The sequence below is a fragment of the Ascaphus truei genome, chromosome 2 (genome assembly GCF_040206685.1).
Source record: "Ascaphus truei isolate aAscTru1 chromosome 2, aAscTru1.hap1, whole genome shotgun sequence".
Classification (NCBI taxonomy): domain Eukaryota; kingdom Metazoa; phylum Chordata; class Amphibia; order Anura; family Ascaphidae; genus Ascaphus; species Ascaphus truei.
This window is the reverse complement of record NC_134484.1, coordinates 185725735-185748774: the sequence shown is the minus strand read 5'-3', so window position 1 is coordinate 185748774 and position 23040 is coordinate 185725735. Positions and strand designations below refer to the sequence as shown.

The window sequence follows — 23040 nt, the reverse complement described above, 5'->3', positions numbered from 1 at the left end:
AGTTAGAAGCATTGGAGCAATGCACCCAAACACAGCACTTACTGCAGAGCCATCTGCAAGATCTGCATACGCACCTACAGAGGGGAAAGAAGAAAATCTGCAGGCAGCTAACAAAGTAAAAGTGCTGCAGGAACGTCTGAGTACCTATTGTGTCCTGGCAGAGCAGCAAGAGGAACTGAAGGCTACCCTGAGCATCACCAGAGCATCGCTGGAGGAAGAGATTAGAGGCCAGGTGACTCGGTACAAGAGGGAGCACGAGACGGTCCAGAAACCAAAGCAAGAGCTAAAGGAAATGTAGCCAGGGTTTGGTGTTAGAAGGGTGAGAATGGCAGAGAGAAAGCGGGGCATGTAGATCAAGAGAGGAGGATTGGGCAAAGTTGTAGTTCCTGACTAGATTGTCAGGGTCTGGAGCAGAGCTGAGAGAGGAGAGTGAGGAGCGTAAAGTGGAATCAAAAGCTGGTAGGTCTCTGCAGAAATGATGGGTAGATGGAGGTGGAGAAGGGGAAAAGTGAGAGAGACAAAATGAGATGAGATGATGGTCAGAGAGAGAAAAGGGAGAAATAGAAAAATCATAGAGAGAAATGTTTTTAGTGAAAACCAGGTCTAGGTAGTGCCATCCTTGTGGCTGCTGGCTGCAGTCCACTGTTGAAGGCCAAAAAAAGAGGCTAGAGAAAGAAAGCGGGAGTAACCCCTCCCGCTACCCACCCGGGAGGTCTAACCACCCATCCTGGGGCAACTAGTAGACTGGAGTCATGTCTACTGAAAGGTCTTATGTCTCTCTGGATAGGGATAGCAGGAGCAGTACATTTCTAAAGAAATGGAAAATGTACATTTTGAAACTGCTATTGGAAACCAGAGGCCTTACTGCCAAACCATTTGAATACACAAAGGAGTTTGCAGAGGCCAGACTGAGATATGAGTGGTAGAGACTCCCAATTTGGACCCTGTACCACTCTACATGATATACTATCTATATCCAATCTTGACATGATTTCATCTATTTAATCCCTTTACATACATATTCAAACAACGGTGAGTGCTTGAGTGCAAGGGTGGTTTAATTTATAGTAAAGAAGACTTTGCTGTTCCTTTACACATTTACAATGTCGCTGGCAATCTGAGCTAGAAAAAGATGGCTGCTGGTAAGCACACCACAGTACTCTTAGGACACTGAGATGGAGTCCATAAACTATTGTTAATTATCTTTTGTGTTCCAAGGCTCCCAAAACAGAAGTGTTTAGAACAGGATACTTTTTACATATCTCAAAAAGAAGGCTTTGTGTTGAATAAATAATACTATATTGGGTCTCCTTATCAAAATATGTATATAGAAAGAATATTCACATTAAAATGTGATTGCATCTACAGTAGGATGATACCAACGAACATCTGAAAACACCATATTTCAGGGGAATTTGGAAAGGAAATGAAGTAGATGTATTAATCATCCATGTTCCATTCCATTGACTTGTATAGTTATTGGCCTCAATTCCTACAGTGTAACCTCAACAAAGATACCACTGACAGATCTTATTTGGTAGCTAACAGGGTGGTCTAAAAGAGGCAATGTATCATATTAAAATCTTGAGTAGGATATATAACATAGTTACTATATATAGTGGATGTGCTCCAAGAAAAAATAATGTCGCCATATTGTCACAACAGGTATGTGGTCTGCAAATTCATCTGAAGTGTTTACTCACATGTAATTGGATTAAATAAGCATGTCCCATACTGTGGCAAACTGTGAGTCAATCTGTGAACTGCAATTGATCTTGGGGGGGAGAAACTGAGAAAAATGCAATAGTGCAGATAGTATAAACAAACATTATCTGAATAAATGTAAAAAATGTGCACTCACATTGAAAAAAACTTTTAAAACATTGCAGAGAAAATCTTCAAAGTGACAGTCTCAGTGTGATCTCAATCTCCACTGTCTTTTGAATGACATCCACTGCATCCTAAAACTTTGAGATTCTACATGTGTTTGGGACCAAGTACTCTGTTCCTTTTTTGAGTTTGAGTCAGGGATTTCTTTTTATATTCACAGTGCCTTATTACACTTTTTTATACAGCTGCGGCCGCCTTTATCCTAATCCTATATATAATCACAGTCACGTTAATTTATTTCACTATATATTGAAATCACTTTAGTACTGTCACTTTAATATATTTATTATTTAAGCACTGGGAAGCTCCAACTGAGACACTTTATAGATTACTATATATACTGTAGTGCAGGACACATTGTAAACACTGGAATGTAGTATTAGAGATGAGTAACAATAGCATTTTACTGAACAGTTAGCAATACTATTACAGTGATTCTCAATCGATTAAGGACCTTCATTTGCACTTAAAACATAATTCTATGAAACAAAAACATCTGATGAACATTTTGCAGAATTAAAATACCAAACAAATACTATACTAGAATAAGGGAAGGAAAGAGGTAACGATATATAAACATGAAATAGTTCACACAACTGCAGCAATTGGGAAGTACTGTAGTGTATTGGAGAATTAAGGCATAATTCAACTACACTTGCTTCAAGATATTTATACTGCATATATTTATTGATGTGACTGGAAAGCCTGTCTTCACTACAATAATTTCTAAAGTCACTTTCATACTAGTCTTTTAATTGTTTAACTGGCACAAAAAACATACTTCTCATTTCAACTGGTATTCACTGTACCTGCCTTTAAAGTTTCATTGACTAGAAGATTATACAGTTTAATGGAAGATGTTTTAGACAGATGGGACACCTTCTGGACCCTGTTATTATTGCTATAAGTAATCAAAGAATAGTTACTACAATTGTTAACCAAGGCTATGTGTTTATGTTGCAGAAAAAAGTCGCATCCACTTGGTACTATGAACCCACATTTCTGTTTTACATTATTCATCGAGATTATATAATATATATATATATATATATATATATATATATATATATATATATATATATATATATATATATATAGTCAATGAAAAAATAGTTTGCACTCACGGTTTCTCAAATGAAGGCAGATGCTCGTCCCATATAGAAACATGTACAGGGAAACCAGGGAAATCCAGGTAACAAAGAGACAGCACTCCCCAATAATGAAGTAAATAAAGTGTATTAACAACACAGGGCAGCCACTGTGTTGTTAATACACTTTATTTACTTCATTATTGCGATGTGCTGTCTCTTTGTTACCTGGATTTCCCTGGTTACTGTGTGTGTGTGTGTGTGTGTGTGTGTGTGTGTGTGTGTGTGTGTGTGTGTGTGTGTGTGTGTGTGTGTGTGTGTGTGTGTGTGTGTGTGTGTATATATATATATATATATATATATATATATATTATTATTATTATTATTATTATTATTATGTGAGGGGGCACTGAAATTATTTAGGAAATGTTACTGCTAGCAGCCATCAGGAAGTTGGATTATTGCCAGCTAGAGATCCGTGGTACAATTGACACCAATAAAGGAATATGGCTGAATAAATCAATATATCTGGCAGAAATAGGAACATGATACACAAAAAGCAGCAGCATAAACATGTCAGGTGTGTTTTCCTCGCTAGATTAATTTGCAACACATGTATGTATTATTTAGTGGTGTGTGCCCTTGTGAGTTTTAAAAGTTATCTTGCTAAAGATACACACATTCAGCCACCACATGCTTGTATTTCCGAGTCAAAAATGACATCTATATCCTAGATTCAAATGTACAGATGTTAGACGAGGCCACAGTATGGTACAATAAAATGGGAAAGATAACCCATGTAACAACCCCACAATCTCGAGGTGAGTGGTCACCTCTCCCTCCGTTGTGTGTGTACTGTAGTACTACTGTAATCTACTGTAGTTGATTGAAAGCAAGTCTCGTTTATTATTCAGCAGTACGGTATCTCACATCCCCACCTTATTGGCTTACAGGACTTTAATTGAGTCTTTTGACGCTATGTATCAAGGTTTATAACAGGTAAAACGCTGCACCAGGTGTGTATCAAACTAAGAAAATCTCATTGAAAGCAATGAGGTGTTTTTTTCCCTAAAATTCGACTGCTGCTGATTTTCCTCAGTTTGTACATTTTGTTAACCAGAGTATACATAGCCCTCGTTGTCATTAAAGTCAGAATTGTGCCATTAATGACATTTTTATTTTAGTCCATAACATCACTTCAGCTCAGCCTTTATAGCTAGACATCTACTGTATGAGGTTTTCTGAATTAACCTAATGCAGTCCCATCCAGCACTAGTAGTGGTTTATGAATTCCTATGTAACCCTCCAAAATCAGATGCTGCCAGGATGAATACAGCAGTTCCCTTGTACCCGCCAATGGACCTCGCTGCATGGTCCTGGGAGAGATGTCCCCTTCCATAGCTGTGGTTGTATCTCTGCTCCTATGAACATGAATAGTGAGGATGCTGTTGCTGCTGAGATAGGGGAGGGATCTCCTCACCTCCCATTCACTGCTGCTCTCTCTGCTCCGGTTCCCATCTAAACGCAGATCCTTAACACATTTTCTCTTTCTCCTTCCTACCCTTCCCCTGTCTGTCTTTCTGCCGTTTTCCTCCTCCCCTCCCCCCTCCTGTCGCTTTCTCTCCCCCTTTCTCCCTTTCCTCTCTCTCTCTCCTCCACCTCTCCCCCTCCTCCTTGATCTTTTTCTTCCTCCTCCCTCTCGTCCTTCCCCCTTTTTGGTTTTGGTTTTCCCCACTGCATTAGCTCGCCGGGCGACCCTGTACACTGCTCACCCCTTAATGGCGGCATCTTCAGAGGAGGAGACTGACCGGCGACCCATCAGGAGAGTCAGGTCAAAAAGTGACACCCCTTATCTGGCCGAGGCCAGGATTTCCCTCAACCTGGCGACAGGTAAGAAGCTCCCAGCTCTCCCGGAGCTGTCCCCTTACCCGGTGCTGAAATGCCTCACACACAATGTACCAATGCTCCTTTGTGTCATTCTCTGGGTGTCTCAGGCAGGTGACATCCCGAAACCTAAAAGGTGACATGTCCTGGAGCTGTCACAGGGTTTCCTCCAGGGTGTATTTTTACTATCCTGTGGCAAAAAATGGTAGAGGGACAGCTGCTTCTTTCCAGGGTCATTCATTGCCTTGGATACACAGAACTTGCTCTCCCGGGTGTGCTTTTAATTGCTTGGTGTGAAATAAATCACCAATTTTGATTTCCCAACAATGAATGGGAGCAGAAACCAAAAACCCCAACCCCAGATCACATGTCCTAAGTTTTTGAACTATGAATGCGATGATGCATTGACTGAAATGAATACAGAGAGGTATAGACTTCAAGGAAGAAGAGATTATATAAAGTCATAGCATGGGGCTGCTGATATGATTACAGTGTATGACGAGAAGAAGAGCTTGGAGACCCAAAGGAAGTGTTAAAACATGACCTATGCCTCATCAGACTATTTACTGTTTATCATGGTGACACAAATTGATCAGCTGCTTACACTGAATAGGGAATAGTTAGTAGCAGTAACATTTATTATTCTGTGTGCTGTTCTCTGAACATTATGTGGAACTGTTTGGAGATGAGAAAGACCTATGTTGGGTGTTTTTAAAGTAGTGAAGCCCTGCTGTAAACATACTCTTTGAATTGACATATAAGTCACTATCTGAGTTCACTACATGTTGACTAAACAATTTCTGGCAGCATGATGTTTTATTGTGTTTATTACCATTTACCAGGTGCTTTGCCATGCATTTAAAGAACACAGTAAGGTAAAGTGTTAGTATCTTCCAATGTGTTGAACCACCATTCAATTTGAATTGTTGCTGAAAATCCATGTTCTTTTTTTGCAACTTGAAGCCATTGAAATTGCAGAGCTAGAATTTTGTTTAAAAAATGTTTCCCAAGTAATAAACACCAGATCTTATAACAGATGAAAAATATGCTAATTAGCATAGGTTACATGTTTTATGCATCCTGCATTCAAGTTACTGCAAATACTTACGTTTTTTGTTCTTTTCAATATTATTTAAGGAATCTGTTAAATGCATATATAAATTTAGATATAGTTATTAAAACTACTATTGGGGAATACAAATATGAGTCATTGTATATTGCTATGAGAATGCAGTGCACACAAAAGCAAAGCAGAAGGCTAATTTTATCATAAAATTATTTTTGTTTAAGTGTGTTTGCTGGGTTGAATAAAAGGATGTGTTGCCATGGTGATTGGAGTGCTGTGGCTAGAAGAGAACTGCACAGAGACCACTCAATCAAACATGGAGTTTCGCAAGTGTATTTCATATTGTTCATTCGAGCACTTCAAATGTAGACAATGGTATTTTACTTCTACTGAACAGTATACTGACTTTTAAATGTTTAAATCATTCTCCTTCTTAAGCATTTTGTTGTACATACTGTACAACACGGAACTAAAAAAATCCTGAATTATTATAATGCTTTAATTCAGTTGTATTCACTAGCAGTTGCTTTGTTAAGTGTGCTCCTATACTGCTACAGTTTAATGGAATGGGAGAGTAGTCTATGCTTCTGTCATCTTGTACTTCTTTCTAGCAAGGGGGCTAGGAACATCCGCCGTTTAGAAGACCGCCCATGATAAAAAATAATGTAATATTTTTTTCTTTCAAGAGGACGTGTCCCCTGCCTAGAGTTCTATTTTAGGAGCTGTTTAACCTAGTAGTGCTGAAATAGCTTTCCTAACTAGAGAGATGTAAAAAAAATGTTTTTGTATTGAAGGTAGTAACATATACCATGGGACTTTGGTCATTTATAATTCAATTATCTGACTTTTGCTACATTTCTACACAAAGCAGGGTTGTGCAATGTAGGAGTTTTGTTAAGTAGTTCAAGTAGATATAATTTTTGTTTTCCAAACAGTGATAGAAACAAACATCCAATGCATCTAAAATACTATACACAACCAACCGATCTAACATGATTCACATAACATCTGGTAACTAGTAAAGGTGAGGCCATTGGTTTTTTAATCTGTTCTAAGGGACACTTTTTGGAATTGCTAATGGATAAGCAGATGTGTTATGTACATATGTACATGATGTATGTGATGAAATGTAAATACCAAATAGTAATAATTATTCATAATTAATAAAACACATGTTCTATGTGAAAATATGAAAACATATCTGGCTCAGGTTATAATGTTATATAACAGTAAATATATCATATATTTAAAAAAAATGCAAGTATTACCAAAAACATATATACTACAGTAACTAATGCATTTTTTTTTATTATTACAACAGCAGTTCATATTTGGAGGCAAATTTTTCTATACTCCATGCCTCTACCAGTAAAAGCTGCAGTGCTATTTATTAATAGAATTTCTATACTTTTCCTTAAAAGTGCACAGTGAAAACATAAACAAAAGTGCCTCAATGCACTGATCCTTGTTTGATCTGATGTGTAATACCTATAATACCTGTACAATAGGACTTTTTCTGTTGGTGTTCACATGCTAAATTGTAGAGATGTACACATATGTCCGAGTTCATTCTCTGTACGGTCTGGCATATTTAATAGAAATTTGTACAAAGCTTAAAGTTTTGGCAATTTTGTTTACAGGTTAACAATCAAAGCAATGTGTGTTTTGCGTTTGTCAAATGTTTGCTTATCACACATACGCAACCTAACACGTTTTGCTGCTAATGTCGCAAAACTCCATGAAAGTTGCAGAGAAGCTGTGAAGTGAAGTCAGCAGCAGTGGAGGATGTCAAGCCTCAACCTTTCCTGACTTCATTCTCTAGGTAGTTGCAGCTCCAGAATAGTACAGTGTAGTTATTGTTAGTGTATCTGTGCAGCTACATACTGTACATTGTGTGTACTGATAGTTTAATGGTAATTACCTCCAGTATATGGAAACACATTTCACTCAAAATCTGATCTCTTACCATTGTTGGCCTGAAAAGTACATGTTGCATGTATTCAGTAGAGATCAGGTATCAATATTTCCATATCACCACATTAAATGACAATGGCAGAGGTTGGTGTTTTAAGAATGTAAGAAATATTACAATTAAAGGCAAAACACAGGATTGTGATGTGCACTTTTTGATTTGGTTTTACATATTGCATTTGCATTATAGCATTTATTCAACCAGAGGCGCTGAACTCATTTGTACATCTTGCCTTCAAAATTACCTTTTTTGGTATATACTGTAGTAGCTTTTTAGGAAATCTTAATTTTATTAAAATTGAGAAATACCCACGGTGTTCCCAGACCTCTTTACTGTATATCAAGCACCTGTATGACAAAAATAAAAAATGGCAACTTTCACCTTCCTTACTAAATATCATTATCAGGTTGTAGCTATGTTATTTACTAATAAATATGCATCTTTATCATTCATATCTACTTTGAAGTACAGAAGATTGCATTAAAACATCAGATACTGTTCCTTACAAAATGACTGTGTTTTTGCTCTTTCAATTTTAATTTAATTATCTTTTGTTTCTAATTTCATTTTTTTATTATTTCTAAAACAATAGAAACAATGGGGTATAAGAAAAGCATGGGGGGGGGAAACTCCTGACAATGAACTTTTCGGAAAGCCAAAGTTTAAAAAAATCTATGTACTGTACTGTAAATAGGTCTGGCGTGAAAGGCTTCTATATCAACCCATTTACTAGACACTTGCTTAGGTGCCACAATGAAGCTGACTGCATTATGCAACTTTATAGTATGCCATAAAGCAATGGACAGTCAGATCCCTAGAGTGTATGGAACTAATCAAGATTCTACAGTACTTTGGACCCTGGGTTTTCTACCAAACCCAAATTCATTTGGAAAAGTTCTTTTGGAGACTTCCTATCTTTCCTTTAAATTAGAATTGGTAACACTCTGAAAATGTTTAACATTTTGGCAAGGTTGGTCATTTTTACTGCATAGCTTGAGCCCACAAAGGAAATACTATATTTGGACCTGGCTTCCAGGTCTCTGCAAAGGGACAATTAATCAGCTGTGATATGTTCTTTAAACTAATGTATAAAAATATGTTAGTTTGATGCTCAGATATGGTACAATATATATTTTTATTTTCAGTTTCTCATTTACATTATTCTTTGCAATTAGAAATGTATAAATTCCCTTACGACCATAGAAATATTGACAGATATGGGCTGTTTGCATCAAATTTCATGCCATGATTTCTTGTTGTAGAGCTTTTCTTCTAGAAAACAAGGTAGTTCCACACACTGTTTCTGCCCTTGAAGTTTGTGAAAGTCTTTAAGCATCTCCCTTTCTTTCACAATTGTAACTGAAGTCATTAGGTGATCCTTTTTTGCTTCTGCTGCCTGTGTTCTTCTGAATATGCAACCTCACGAACTGAATAAATTACGCCATGCAAGATATTACCAGAGATCAGTAATGTAGCATTAAAACCTTCTTCATTTTGCTTGTAGCACAACTAACAATATGCATTAGGACCATTCTGTCTTTTCCAACTACCTTGTTGCTGTATTGAAACATTTTGGTAATTCTATGCAGGAACTATAGTGTGTGTGTGATGTTTGTTATTTATGAAAATGCCTACGCTTTGGTCCATTACATTGACCTTTATCAAGACAGTCACTGTTTATTTATGAATACTGCTGGACATTGCATAACAGTGCCACAGTGACCAATCTCATCCTTATCGGAATGCCACTTATAAACACTTTTTCCTTTTTGGTAATTTGAGAACCCTCAGGTTTCTTACCACTTCTGTCTCTCCTTGTATTGCTATAACTCTACTACAGTACTTCTATTTGCACTTCATTTTATTGAACTATAGTGCAAAAAAAGCACTTAGCCCAAAGCATTTAGCTTACCAAGCTCTTAACACATTGTACCAAACCCTTTGGAATATCACCCACTACCAAATCAGTAGCACTGATCTGCACTTTCCATTTGAAGCCTTCTGCTGTGTAAATGATAAAGGCTAATCTACTAGTCACATATTTTCAACATCACACAGAATGTAAACTTGGTAAGATTTCCCTGTATTCAGCCTAAACTACAGTATGTCATATATTTAAAACTGCACAATTCTAAGTCTATATTGTGCCTTTATTTATTCATCAACGCTGTTAACAATGTACCAACCCCAGAACAGAAGTCAGTCTGGCTTTCTGTTGGTTGTCAACTTTATCTGTAGTCCCACTTTTGAAGCCTACTATGACTGTTAGTAGTTAAACTAATCAGTCTTGTTCCAGTTCATTCAATTATACCTGTCTATGGCAACTGGTTTAAAGGGCATGCCATTTGGTGGAACCGATCTCAGTTTTTTAAATATCCTTGTACCTATTATATCTGATCCCAGTAACATATCCACTTTCAGTCTTCGGAAGTCTTTAGTTCCTACCTAAAATATAGCATTTCCCATTTTGTTTTCTGTTCTCCCACTTCTCTCTCACCTTTTCAATTTCTATGGTACCTGAAGTTAATGCGACATAGGCCCAGAACCAAATAGATCTGTTAACTATGAAATCATGGAGTAAGGAGTGGCTCAGTGAGTAAAGACACTGATTGTCACTGAGATTGTTGCAGGGGAACCTGGTTCAATTTCTGGTGTCGGCTCCTTGTGACCTTGGGCAAGTCACTTTATCTCCCTGTGCCTTGTAAGCTCCACGGGGCAGGGACCTGTGCCTGCAAAATGTCTCTGTAAAGCGCTACGTAAAACTAGCAGCGCTATACAAGAACATGCTATTATTATTATTATTATTAACTATGGGCTCATAAATCATGTTATCAAAATCAGTAACAGACGTTAAGCTCCCTGAGGTTAACGCAAATCCACAGAGTTAATTATATGCAAATACAACGGTCGTTAGTTATCTCATTGGCATAGACTAATATTAAGTTAGCACTGCCTCACATTTGCTTCAACTCGCGTTAGGTCTTTGAGAGAGAGAAAGACCCATATTTCAGGGTCTGGATGGGAGTAAAGCCGCATTTTGCTCTGACCTAACTAACACACCATTAAATCCCAGTGTTAACTATAATGAGCTCTGTGGATATGCGTTGTTAGAAGGAACAAATCTTACATATCATTAGCATTTAGCAATAGCAGCCGTTATAATTAACACAAGGCCTGTTGCAACAGAAAACAGCACTTAACACTGCATACAGTAAGTGAGCTTTGAAGATACTCATTAGCACTTAACAGGGCGGTACCTTAAGTTAAGGTCTCATTAAGTCAACATCGGACCTGTGTGGATCTGGGCCTTAGAGAGGTGGTTCTTTTGAGCACCATGTCACTCACCCCTTTCCATTCATCTAGACAAGTGGACAAGTGTATTTTCGAGCCCTCACAATGATTATCTCCTGTGTTGTACTAAAAGAAGGATGATCTGCTTAACAGTCTTCTCATCCCTGAAAAATACACATCATTCTTTTTGAGCTATACTTAAGTAATAATCCCCTCAGAACAGGGCATTACTGGCCAATAATGCCCTGGTTGGAAGAGTTGAAGGCCCGAGTCGAAGCCGAGGGACTTTAACCCAGCCAGGGCATTATTGGCCAGTAATGCCCTGTTCTGAGGGGATTATTACTATTATAAGCTAAATGTAGGCTTTTTCATAAATAATAGACACTTTTGTATAGTTATATAGATTTTTTTGATTAAAATAAAATGGTAAATACATTAAAGCACCTCTATATACACTTACACTGCAGCTATCTATATCCACACACTGCCGCCCCCTCTGTGTACATACACACACATACAGCAGCTACACACACACACACACACACACACACACACACACACACACTGCAGCTACACAGACACACACTGCAGCTACACACACACTGCAGCTACACACACACTGCAGCTGCACACTGCAGCTACATACACACACTGCAGCTACACACACACACTGCAGCTACACACACACTGCAGCTACACACAGACACACACACACTGCAGCTACACACACACACAAACTAAATAGACAGAAACTACAGCTACAAACAAACTGGAGACAGACACTTACTTTGCAGCTACACAAACACTCTCTCCCTCCTCAACTCAAAATGAAGCTGTGTTCAAAGAGGGAGGAGGAGTCACTGCCTGCTGCTGCTTCTTGGCCAATCCCCTGCCCTGTCTCAGAGCTGATCTTGCCTCCTTACTAATCCCCTGCCCTGTCTGAGAGCTGTTCCTGCCTCCTTACTAATCCCCTGCCCTGTCTCAGAGCTGTTCTGACAAAAAGGAAAAGCTGATTGGCTGGAAATAAACACATTGAAGCTGCCAAAAATTCCAGGCATTACTGAATGAATAATGGCGGAATTTTAACCACTCAGAGAGTAGGGATTTCAATAATGCCCGGAATTTTACAGCTTTAGCCTGTAATTACACATATTCATTGGGACTGTTAAATGTATGCTTTCAAAACAACATGAAACAGAGTTTCTGGAGAAAAGAAAAGAAAGAAATCTTTGACTCCAGCACTCCTAATTAGTTTCTGTAATCAGTATTTGAACAACAATTATACCGTGAAACTAAAAGCAGTTTATTACCCTCTAATTATTAAAGACTCTTTCAGTTAAAGCGAATATCCCCAAAAAATGCTAAGTATTGTCAACTTGTGCAAAATGAAAAATAATAATATTGTTTATCTCATGCTGCTTTTGAGTAACATTTTAACACATCCAATGAGTCTTAGAATGTTAACTCTCTTGGTTGTTAAACAAAACAAACAGATATACATCTTTACAAAAAAAGACAAGAGGACAAGAACAACCTTCTTAGTAAAAATAGAAAATATATTATATGAACCACAACAGCTCCCAATTCTCACTTACATCTTAGGGCTGTTCAATCGAGTGTGCAGCCGTGTGAACATGCGTGCACGTGCAGCACGCTTTTTGTGTGTATGCTGAGCTGTGTCAGGGTCTCCTAGACCTCCTGCCTAGCCATAGTTCTTCTTTGTCCACTGGGTGTGTTGCTGTCTTCTGTTTCCTCTGGGTTCCTCTGTCTGCCTGTCTGTTTTCTTCTTGCTCTTGTCTCTGTCCTTTATAGCTCTGCTTCCTGTCTGTTGCTTTTGCCTTTGCTTGAAGTCAGACTCCTTCAGTATTGCACATGCCTCTGATCCTAATCTGTTTTCTGTACCTGTACCATAGAAGTCTGTTCACAGTAAAAGCCCTTGCTGGTAATCTGGCTTGTCCCTGTTTGTTCCTGTTCTCAGTCCCTGCCCCCAGACCTGTCCTTGCTCCCCTGTCCTGTTCCAGTCTCCTCGTTGCTGACCTCTGCTTGTTACCTGACTTCGCTACCTGCCGCCTGCCTCGGACCTCTGCTTGTTACCTGACTTCGCTACCTGCCGCCTGCCTCGGACCTCTGCTTGTTTCCTGACTGCGCTGTCTGCCGCCTGTCTCGGACCCTCTGATTGTGACCCCTACTACGCTCGAGCTGTTCCAGCCACCGAGATCCTACCCGCCACAGGAGTCTCCCGTGACAAGCTGTAAGCTGTGTGAATATAGTGTGTGTGTGTGTGTGTGTGTGTGTGTGTGTGTGTGTGTGTGTGTGTGTGTGTGTGTGTGTGTGTGTGTGTGTGTGTGTGTGTGTGTGTGTGTGTGTGTGTGTGTGTGTGTGTGTGTGTGTGTGCAATTTATTATTTATTAAAAAAAAAAACTTTCGTAAAAATAAAATATTTATTAACATTGTACAGACACGTTCAAACACATACACATACACACACATATATGCATACATATACACACACCTATATACATTTCAGCGCCGGTAGCGGCGCGAAATCTTTATTTCCCTGTCTTCTCTGCTGTCGGTCGGATGCACGCTCACTGCCGTGCGCATGCGCGGCCCTTGTATAGAAGGGCTGACTAACCTCGGCCAATTATAAGTGCTGTGCACGCGCATGGCATAGCACACGCGGCCACTATATAACAGCCCTAAGGCAGGGGTGCGTAAACTTTGCCTGCCTGCTCTCCTTACCTCCTCACAACCCCCTCCCTCCTTCTCTTCGGCATCAAATAACGCAGTGGGGTCACGTGACATCACGTTACCATGGCAATGTGATGTCATGTGACACTGCATTGCCATGGCGACGAGTCGCCAAAGACAATGTAGGAGATATTACAGAGCCCTCATGCGATCCCCCACACTATCACTTCAGTAGGGCACGGAATCTTTGTGTTTTTATCTATACATCTTTGTATAATACGTTTGATCTTTAGCACACTTATAAATTGGAATAAAATAATACATTTAGGCCAATTGTTCTAATTGGAGAAAATTATCATATAAAATGCACCTGTTTGTAAATTTCACGACTCACGAAAGATAATAACACTCAAACTACCTCTTTGGTAAAGTCATATATAGATATATTGTATTTCTGCTTTATTTCAAACTCTTCTTGCCTTACCGCTAACACTAACCACTAACACCACTAACCACTTCATATGAGTAATATAATACTGTAAACTGTATTAATCCCCTTGATGATGCCGTTTTGGATTAATGTTTTAAATCCTGAAAATTGATATTTAACTTAAACCAAACATATAAACATAATTATGTACGGTTGTAACATTAAGAAAGGATATGGTATGCCTTGTGCCTGCATATTGGCACTTTAAACAATATAAACCACTATGCAGTGTACATTCCCTCACTGTCAGGAACACACATAGAAAGGGGAAGGGCAGGGGGCAGATATTTAATTATATGAGACAACCACCCTTAAAATGTCGTGGTAAATAAATTAAATTTTTCTTACTAATGTAAACTTTCTGTCAAAGTTTTGAGTCAATAGGTCAAATTATGATTAATGTTTATTAAAATGTGCTGCTTAGCAGCCAATACCAGCAAAAAATACTTTACAGCACTTGTTAGAAGAACGTTAAAAGACTAACAGGTAGTAAGCATTATAGCCATGCTGATTGGATTTAGAAAAGCTGGAGGTGGCTTTCACTGCTAAGCTTTTTGAAGTCTATATATAATTAAATGTCCATCTGTTCAAAGAAGCTTTGTAAATCTGAGATCACGGAATCACATAAACGAATTCACTTGCAGTCCATTATCAATCAACATCTTCGAGGCTATTTATTAAACTCCAAAGTTAAGCATGTTGACGCAAACAAAAAATGCTTAAGTTTTTGTAACGGCTTTGGAGCAAGCAATCTTCATATGACAGCCACACAACTGTTTTGTTAATGGGATTTACTTGTAATTCTCACGGTTTATTGCGCTATTTTTCCCTCTATGATAATGTGAAGTATTGACGTTTATGGAATCTTAAAGTTTCCAGCTACAATACTGGTGTGACACCTATGGGTGGGCACTTTCACTTGTGTTTTAGTTAATGGGTTTTTTTAAACTCAATTTGGTTTTGGTTTGGAATGTATACCACATTATGGAACAAATAAACTAAAAAGTAAGCAGAACATGGTAAAATAGCATAACGAATGAAAAATTTAATAAAGTATACGATCATAAAAGCAATCAGAAAACTAAAATAATATATCTGAAAAACTTAAAATCATTTTAAAACATGTATTGAGAAACATGTATTGAGATGTGCAGCTGGCCTGGGCTTGGTTCTACTTGTAAATCATTTTGGGGTTTTGGTTCTAAAAATCTTAAGGGTTTTTATTTGAGTTTTGAATGTAAGGTTTTGGTAGGTTCTGATTTCACACACCCAGTTTTGCCTATCGCTATCAAAAACAAAACAATATTTATCACATAAGACACTTATTGCTTTCAGAGCAAAATAAAAGGATGTAACCCACTTTGTGTTATCAGGGCTCTAAAAAGAATACCCATAAGATATGGTGTACAGACTGACAATAAGATTTTTGTAGATGTAGACACCAAACACTTTTTTTTTTAAATAAAGAAACTCCTGTATCATATTAGGGGTTCATTTCTAGGGGCACTGTCTACAGCAAATTCTTCAATCAGTTTTTCAAAGGGGCTCCATCGGGGTCAAAGGGTCACAAGATTATTGTTATGTCATTTTTGATATATTTAAAGACTTACAAATAATTATACTTTTGACATTTTGCGAGCATTTATACCCTATATATCCACATTATCTTAGCTCACAAGTAAGTTTTAGTGTAAAAAAGTGTCACTAATTTATGTAGGCAACAACAATGAAATTAGCAGAAGTAGACAATCCAAGGGCCACTTTAACCCCTGACACAACCCCCCCCCCCCCCCCCACACCCCCACGGTCCACAACTTGGAGAGCCCTGGTCTACAATTTAGATGCGTTTCTAGTTGTGAACTGTCCCCCTCAGATAAAGGGAGGTGTTTCAACCTGAAATGTTGTGTGACTCTTAAGTTCTTCGCCAATGTGTAAGAAATAAGCGTCAAAGCTTTTGAAATGATACAGGATAACCCTGAGTGGCTATACCTGTTATTCCCTTCTGTGGATTGAGTTACACAACCTAGAAATCTTCGTGAATTTACAACTGCTTTTCCAAGGCTCATTCCCTTAATTTATGACCATTTTAAGACATAATAGACATTATTAATAAAGTATTTGCTTTCTGCGTAAAACCTAGTATGGATTTTTTGGTTCCCCAGAGGCTCTCTTTGGCTAACACTGAGCCATAAATATATGTTTTCAATGCATCGCTTTAGGAAAGCTTGCATGTAAAAGTGATGCTCCGTTTGTCGGGTATATTCTATCGCATATCATGTTAAGAAAAATATTACACAATACACGATACCTGATAGCTGTTATTTTAAATCTGATATCTTCTCAGATCTGTTCGTTTTCTCATTTTCTCAGGTTATGTTCAGCTGATCCTACTAATTCATCGTGTTACTGAGCTTTTCCTCCATAGCTAGTGAATAGGTGTATGAGCAATGAATGCAGAAAATATAAGGATATTCTGCAATATCTCACAATGCACATAATTATATCAGGCATCATTATGCAATTCAACTAATAAATTAAATCAATTTCTTACAGTGACATGCTTCTATTTCTCAACTAACCAAATGGATTACATGAAAGAAAAGGTCTTATTATGTTCATTCCTTTGTTATATTCAGGTTTGAGCAAAAAGCACATGCAAGTGAGATTATTATGTATACAGTAGATAGATAATATGATGTAGATAACAATACAGTATGGTGAAAGTGCCAGATATTTATTGCGTCAAATTGCATTCACAATATCCATCTTCAAATTGCAAAGCCAGTATAACCAGACTCACACTGATGAGCCCCAAAAGGTTGAAACGGCTGTCTGTGGGTATGTTTTACTGGTTATGCCTTTTTTTAACCCATGCTGTGCTGAAAAGCTGTGTAATGCGGCAGGCATAAGCTTATAAGGTTCCATATTAAAATGGATTAGAAGCAAAAGGTGACACTGTGACTACACATTGGCCTGTCATTTCCCAGAATCCCTGGCTGCAGTGGAATCATTGTACTGTACAGTATGCTGAGAGATAATGGTGATAAGCAGGGTTGTAGACCTGTCTGAGACAAGTGAATGTGCTCACAAATGATATTTGTATTTACTATTAACAGTATAGGAATTTTAACCCTTTGACTGCCAGAGAGTTGCACCGCACCACAATGTAACAGCCACTCTGGCCAATTGCGATTATGTGAACACTCCTCACCAATCACATGATCTCGATGTCACTACAATCAGTCAAAAGCGATCTCCCCTAGTAAACAAGCAAAAGGTTATGACTTAGCTACTAAGTCACAGGGATCTGGCTTTCCAGTCCACAAGACATAGTATCATCGTAAGGGTTAATGAAAAGGCCCCGTAACCAACGAAACTTTGATAACTAGAACCATATGTGTGAGGGGGAAAGTGTTCATGTAAGGTAGGACTGGCAGCAATATTAGCTTATCACCAACTTGGAGTTCACTCACAGGACACAGTTTGGTCTTTGAGAAACTAAAAGTAGCATCCTACAGTACTTCTTGTTAAAGGAAATGCTCTTTCCTGATGCATATTTACCATGTATATTTGTTCCAACAGTCCGTTACAATATGGGCTTGAAAATAATATTTTAACATTCAGGGATACTAGTTCCAGTGGTGTTTGACTAGTCATTTCCTATATCATGTCTCTCTCTCTTCATTGTGAATGAAAAATGTTAATGGTTGGCGGTACAAGGGGTGAAGGGGGGGCCTAGAAAAGCAACATAAGGGGAGGAGTTTCCCAAATCGGGAACGTAGAGAACAAAAAAAAACAAAATAGGTAAAAATTTACTTGAAACATAAGATGAGTGTACTGTAACCAGACACTCATCCCAGTTTTGTGGCTAGTCCCTAAATGGGCTGGCCTGGCGGGCATATGACCCTACTGGGGTCACCCTAACATCAAGCATGCTAGTCTCCTTACTCACCCCTACATACTGCCACTATTAAATCTCCATCTCCGAACTGCACCTTTATTTTACTTTACTTGAAACCACAATCAAAAGTTGTTTTTCTGGACTCACAAAGGGATCTTTCCTCAGCTCCAGACAGACCTCAAACTCTTCTATATTCAGAGGGTCCCCTCTACTCCGCAGAGTAAGTTTTATTGTCCATAGAATAGAGAAATAGTCACGATGGCCGTATCTGCAAATAAAAAAGAAGGGAACAGGGGGAGACAAGGGGAACAGAAAACAAAACAAAGCAAAGCAAGACAAAGCTCCAACTTGGGCTTCTTAGATGACCACGAATTGTATACTCATCTGTCGGGTAGGCTCTTGTGGGCTCCAATGAACCCTTCCAAGGTTTGATGATCGTCATAGAAAAATCACAGATACAGTAAGGCATCGCGGGTTCTCAGCCGGCTTGACTTATTCCCTTCTCGGGTACTCTGATCCTCAGGTGACCCATCATCCGAGCCATTTTTCTGGGATTGGCTCCATCAGTACGTTCTGCTCCTGGGCTCCAAACCCAGCATTGAGAGGAAAGCTGAACACTCCGCCAGATATCGCAGCAAGATTTGACGTCTTCCTTGGTTAACGATGAGATGGAATGGAAAGGCCCACTGATATCGAATTCCCTTTTCTTGAAGAATCGATGTTACAGGTCGTAATTCTCTTTGTCTGTCTATAGTAATCCTTGACAGATCCTGGAAGATCTGGATCTGGGAATTTTCAAAATCGATAAATCCCCTGTTTCTGCTTCCCTTTATTTTCTTGCCTTTGCTTGCGTATTGGTGGAGCCACAGCATCACATCCCTGCTTCTTTTAGGGTCGTCAAATCTTGGACCCAGCGCTCGGTGGGCTCTGTCAATTAACAGTTAGTTGTCCTCTAGTTGGGAGTCAATTGAGGGAAACAACCTTTTAAGATAAGGTTGCAGTGCCTCTGAAGTCACAGACTTTGAGATGTGGCGGATTCGCAAATTTTGTCTGCGCTCCCTATTTTCTAGATCATCCACGTTATCTCTCATGGCTCTTACCTCCTCGTTGAGTATCAAAACTTCATCGTCCGTACTCACTTGATTTTGCGGGGAGGCGTCCATTTTGGATTCCAGACCCGTAGTTCTTCTAGCAAGGGTAGAAATTTCAGACTTGAGCTCCAGTACTCCCCTTTGGAACTAGTGGCTAAATAATCTATACTGTATACCTATTTCCAATTATTTTGGATATGGAATATTTTAGGAAACCACCTAGCAATATGACTCATGAGTGGGACACATGATCTGCTATCTGGAATTACTCTCGATGTCACATGAATTTTCACTATCTTTACTATTTTTTCTGCAGTTTCTCTGTTTCTTATTCCTTCACTCAGGGAAGTGTTTCACTGGGTCTCTGAACCTAACAGCAACCCATTTAGGGATTCTTTTCACCATCACTTCATAATTATGTATATATGCACAGTTTTATAAGTGACACTAGGAGTTAAACACCCTTCCTGGTGTGAAACAATACTATATACTGTATAAGCTGGGGGTTTATCTAGCTATAACTTCAGATATAATGTAGCACAACAAGCTCACCAGGATACACGTGGTTAACTTGTTACATAGCGCTAAATGTTGAATAGGTTTTAATACAATTTATTTTGTGTAATAAAATTATAAATATATGTATTAGTAGACATGGAATTCCATCTCTTTCCAGTATATAAAAGTGAGTTCCAGAAATTAAGAGGTTGAGTGCATTCTTCTATGGGAATACTTTCACTCTTTATCATCACAATTCATCACTGTATGCACCCTTTATATATCAAGTATACTAAGGCTGAGCAGAAGCTGTTTTTTCTGTATAAATATCCATAAAGCTAATTACATGCAAAAACAATGGCCATTCTATAGCTCATTCGTTACTATATTGTCATGTTAACAGTGATAGTAGGCTGAAATGTGGCACAATAACATAGAAAAGTTTGTTTCAATCTATAATACTATTTTCTGCCCCAAGCTGTGTCCTAGCTACATTTACTGTTAACACTTCTATTTTCTGCCACAGATTGCTAAATCTAAAACTGTGCATATATTTTGCACATATTCTAAACACATAAACTGCACACTGGAGGAGAGTTAGGCTCATTAGATGTTCACAAAACTACTTCATTAACCACAAAGGTGAACCAAATAGGGAAGCTGTGCTTAAAGGGCAACTTCATTTTGTATGTTTTTCTGATTTGTATTTTCCACAAATTCATATTACAAATTAGCTACTGTATGTCACACTTAACAAAGGCACCTAAAGATTTGTCACCTGTGAGAATCACAAGTCCCTCCCCACCAGCATACTTAAGCAGGATGTGCATGTATTTTGAGTGAAATAGTTGCATTGCATAAACCCAAGTGGCATAAAAATGTTAAACAAATATGTTGATGATGAATTACATTCAATTTTATGTGTACATTCGGAAGTATCATGAGACTCTGTGACATTGGCTATCACCTCTTGCTTTAATTTCACTTCAAACTCCATGATTAATTACATTTAACAAAATTCTTCCCCGCGGGATGTACACAAGAGAATGTGTGCTTTCATGTAGAATTGAGTGGCATTCATCTATTTTATTATACTCACTATTCTTTATTTAGGATGGGGTCACATTGACTTAATACTACTGCAGTTGATCATATTGTCTTACAGCCAACTGCACTGCCCTGCCCCCAATATTCCACCCCGTGCCTCTTCCAATGAATAAGTCCAAGGCCCTTATTCTATAAGGTGTGATAGTACCGATAAGATGCTATGGCATGGACAGCCGCATTGAAGCCAATTGGGCTTTCTATGTGATAGCGCTGAATTGGTGCTATTGCAGTTTATAGACTAGAGTAGCATGTTTTTATATCATCTCCCCATACATTTTAACTGTAATGTTTACATGAAGAGCAAGTGTTGTAACTAACAGTAATCTATAAATCATGCATGGCAAAATCACCTAAATAATCTGTATGCACAGGGTGATATTATGATTTATGTGGCAGTTGATATTAACAAAATGAACTTATATAGGGACCTGGCACTGATTTTTGCATTAGTAATGCACCCATTTTGCAGTAGGGGCACTTTGCAAAACATTATACAGAACACTATAATAATATTAGACAGAATTTGACATACAGATGCATATTATTTTCTTTTCCTTTTGACATTCTCTAGGATGAGTCTATTTAATGGATCAGCGACCTTCATCCCTTATTGTTTGAGGCTGATAACTGACAGCATTTGAAGAACAATAATACTTTAAGGACACATAGAAGTTCCATTAAACTCAGCAGAGAACCTAGTACAGGCACAATTTCACTTTCCTCAAGAGATCACGATCTCATTTTTGGAACCTAAAATACAAGGAATTAAAATGACTTACCAAAGGCGAAGGTGGCTCAGGCTGGAACTGAACCCAGGATCCATACCATCGCTGTTCACACCTCTTCCCAGCATCTGCATTCTTTATTGATAATAATTCAGACACATTGCATTTTGTGAACTACTGTATAAAACACTGGATGATTATTAAAGTAAAAATACACAGATAATGCAATTGAACAATTGTTAGCAGTTGGGTCTGAAAAACAAATTACATAAAGACTTTACGAAAGCCAATTATGTATCATAATTTGTGTGCACATACTGGAACAAATCATAATAACCAGACAAGAATCTACACAGAGTGCCTTAGCAAATGTTCTTATTCATCAAATATTAACATATGTAAATATCTGAATATTGAACTGTCGAGAGGAGTTATTAAAAAGTGGTGAATGGATTTTGAATGGTGCCATTTGAAAATGTTGTAGTTGAGCAGTTAGTTGTCCTCCAAACCGACAGTTACTACAGAAAATCCAAGACAATATGTGGTGTGAAAGCTTATTAACATGGCTAGTCTAACATTTGACTAGGCTGCATATATTCCACCACATAATTTTTATGGTGCAAAACTAATTGTAAAACATAATATGTAATAATAATATGTACTGTGCCACAACTATTCAGTGATGCAGCCACATCAGCAATGGAAATATAATGATTCTATTTCACCATAAAATGTTTGTGATACAAGTGTGACCCGGGGATAACATAGATGAAGGCTGCTGCACCCAAGCAGTGACGTTACAGAAGCTCTGATGATTAAAGGCTCTACAATATTGTTGGCCACAGAAGTGGCTAGGAGCCTGCAACCTCCTAACCACTATTTCCATCTCCTATGACCCTTGCTCATTCTCCTCTTTTCCTTTCTCTCCATGAGTGTGTCTTATGCTTCTCACTAGGTGTCCTCTGCTTCTTCTCTGCCTCGTGCTCTCCCTCCACCCAAATCAGAAACCAGAAGACCATTCAAAAGTTGCAAAGCTAGTGTCTTCGGTGCCACTACCAGGTGCTGTCACATGACCGTGGCGGTCGCAGCACCGAAAGGATTAATGCTGCGGGCTGTCCTATTCAGAAGCATGGATCCCCTGCAGTTCCATCGTGGCACACGCTGTCCCGGCACCACAGACTTTTGCTTGTTTGTCTGCGGCACCGGGGACAGTAAGGCGGCGCTTATAGTGCCAGCAACAGCGACACGACGTTGCATCAAAACAAATGCATTGCCGCCGTCGCATGTGCTTATAGTAAGCGCGGAGTGACTGCGCAACGGAGCGACGGCTTGGTCGCGATTGCTGG

General features: G+C 38.6%; 1 protein-coding gene across 2 annotated transcripts in view; it reads left to right on the top strand.

The window, feature by feature from the left end:
• PHACTR1 (phosphatase and actin regulator 1) overlaps window positions 1-23040 on the top strand; it is a 442415-nt gene that overhangs the window by 43390 nt on the left and 375985 nt on the right. For both annotated transcript variants that reach the window (XM_075585688.1, XM_075585691.1), the window contains exon 2: window positions 4722-4868. In XM_075585688.1, coding sequence (XP_075441803.1) covers window positions 4722-4868 — 147 coding nt within the window. The remainder of the gene's footprint in view (window positions 1-4721; window positions 4869-23040) is intronic.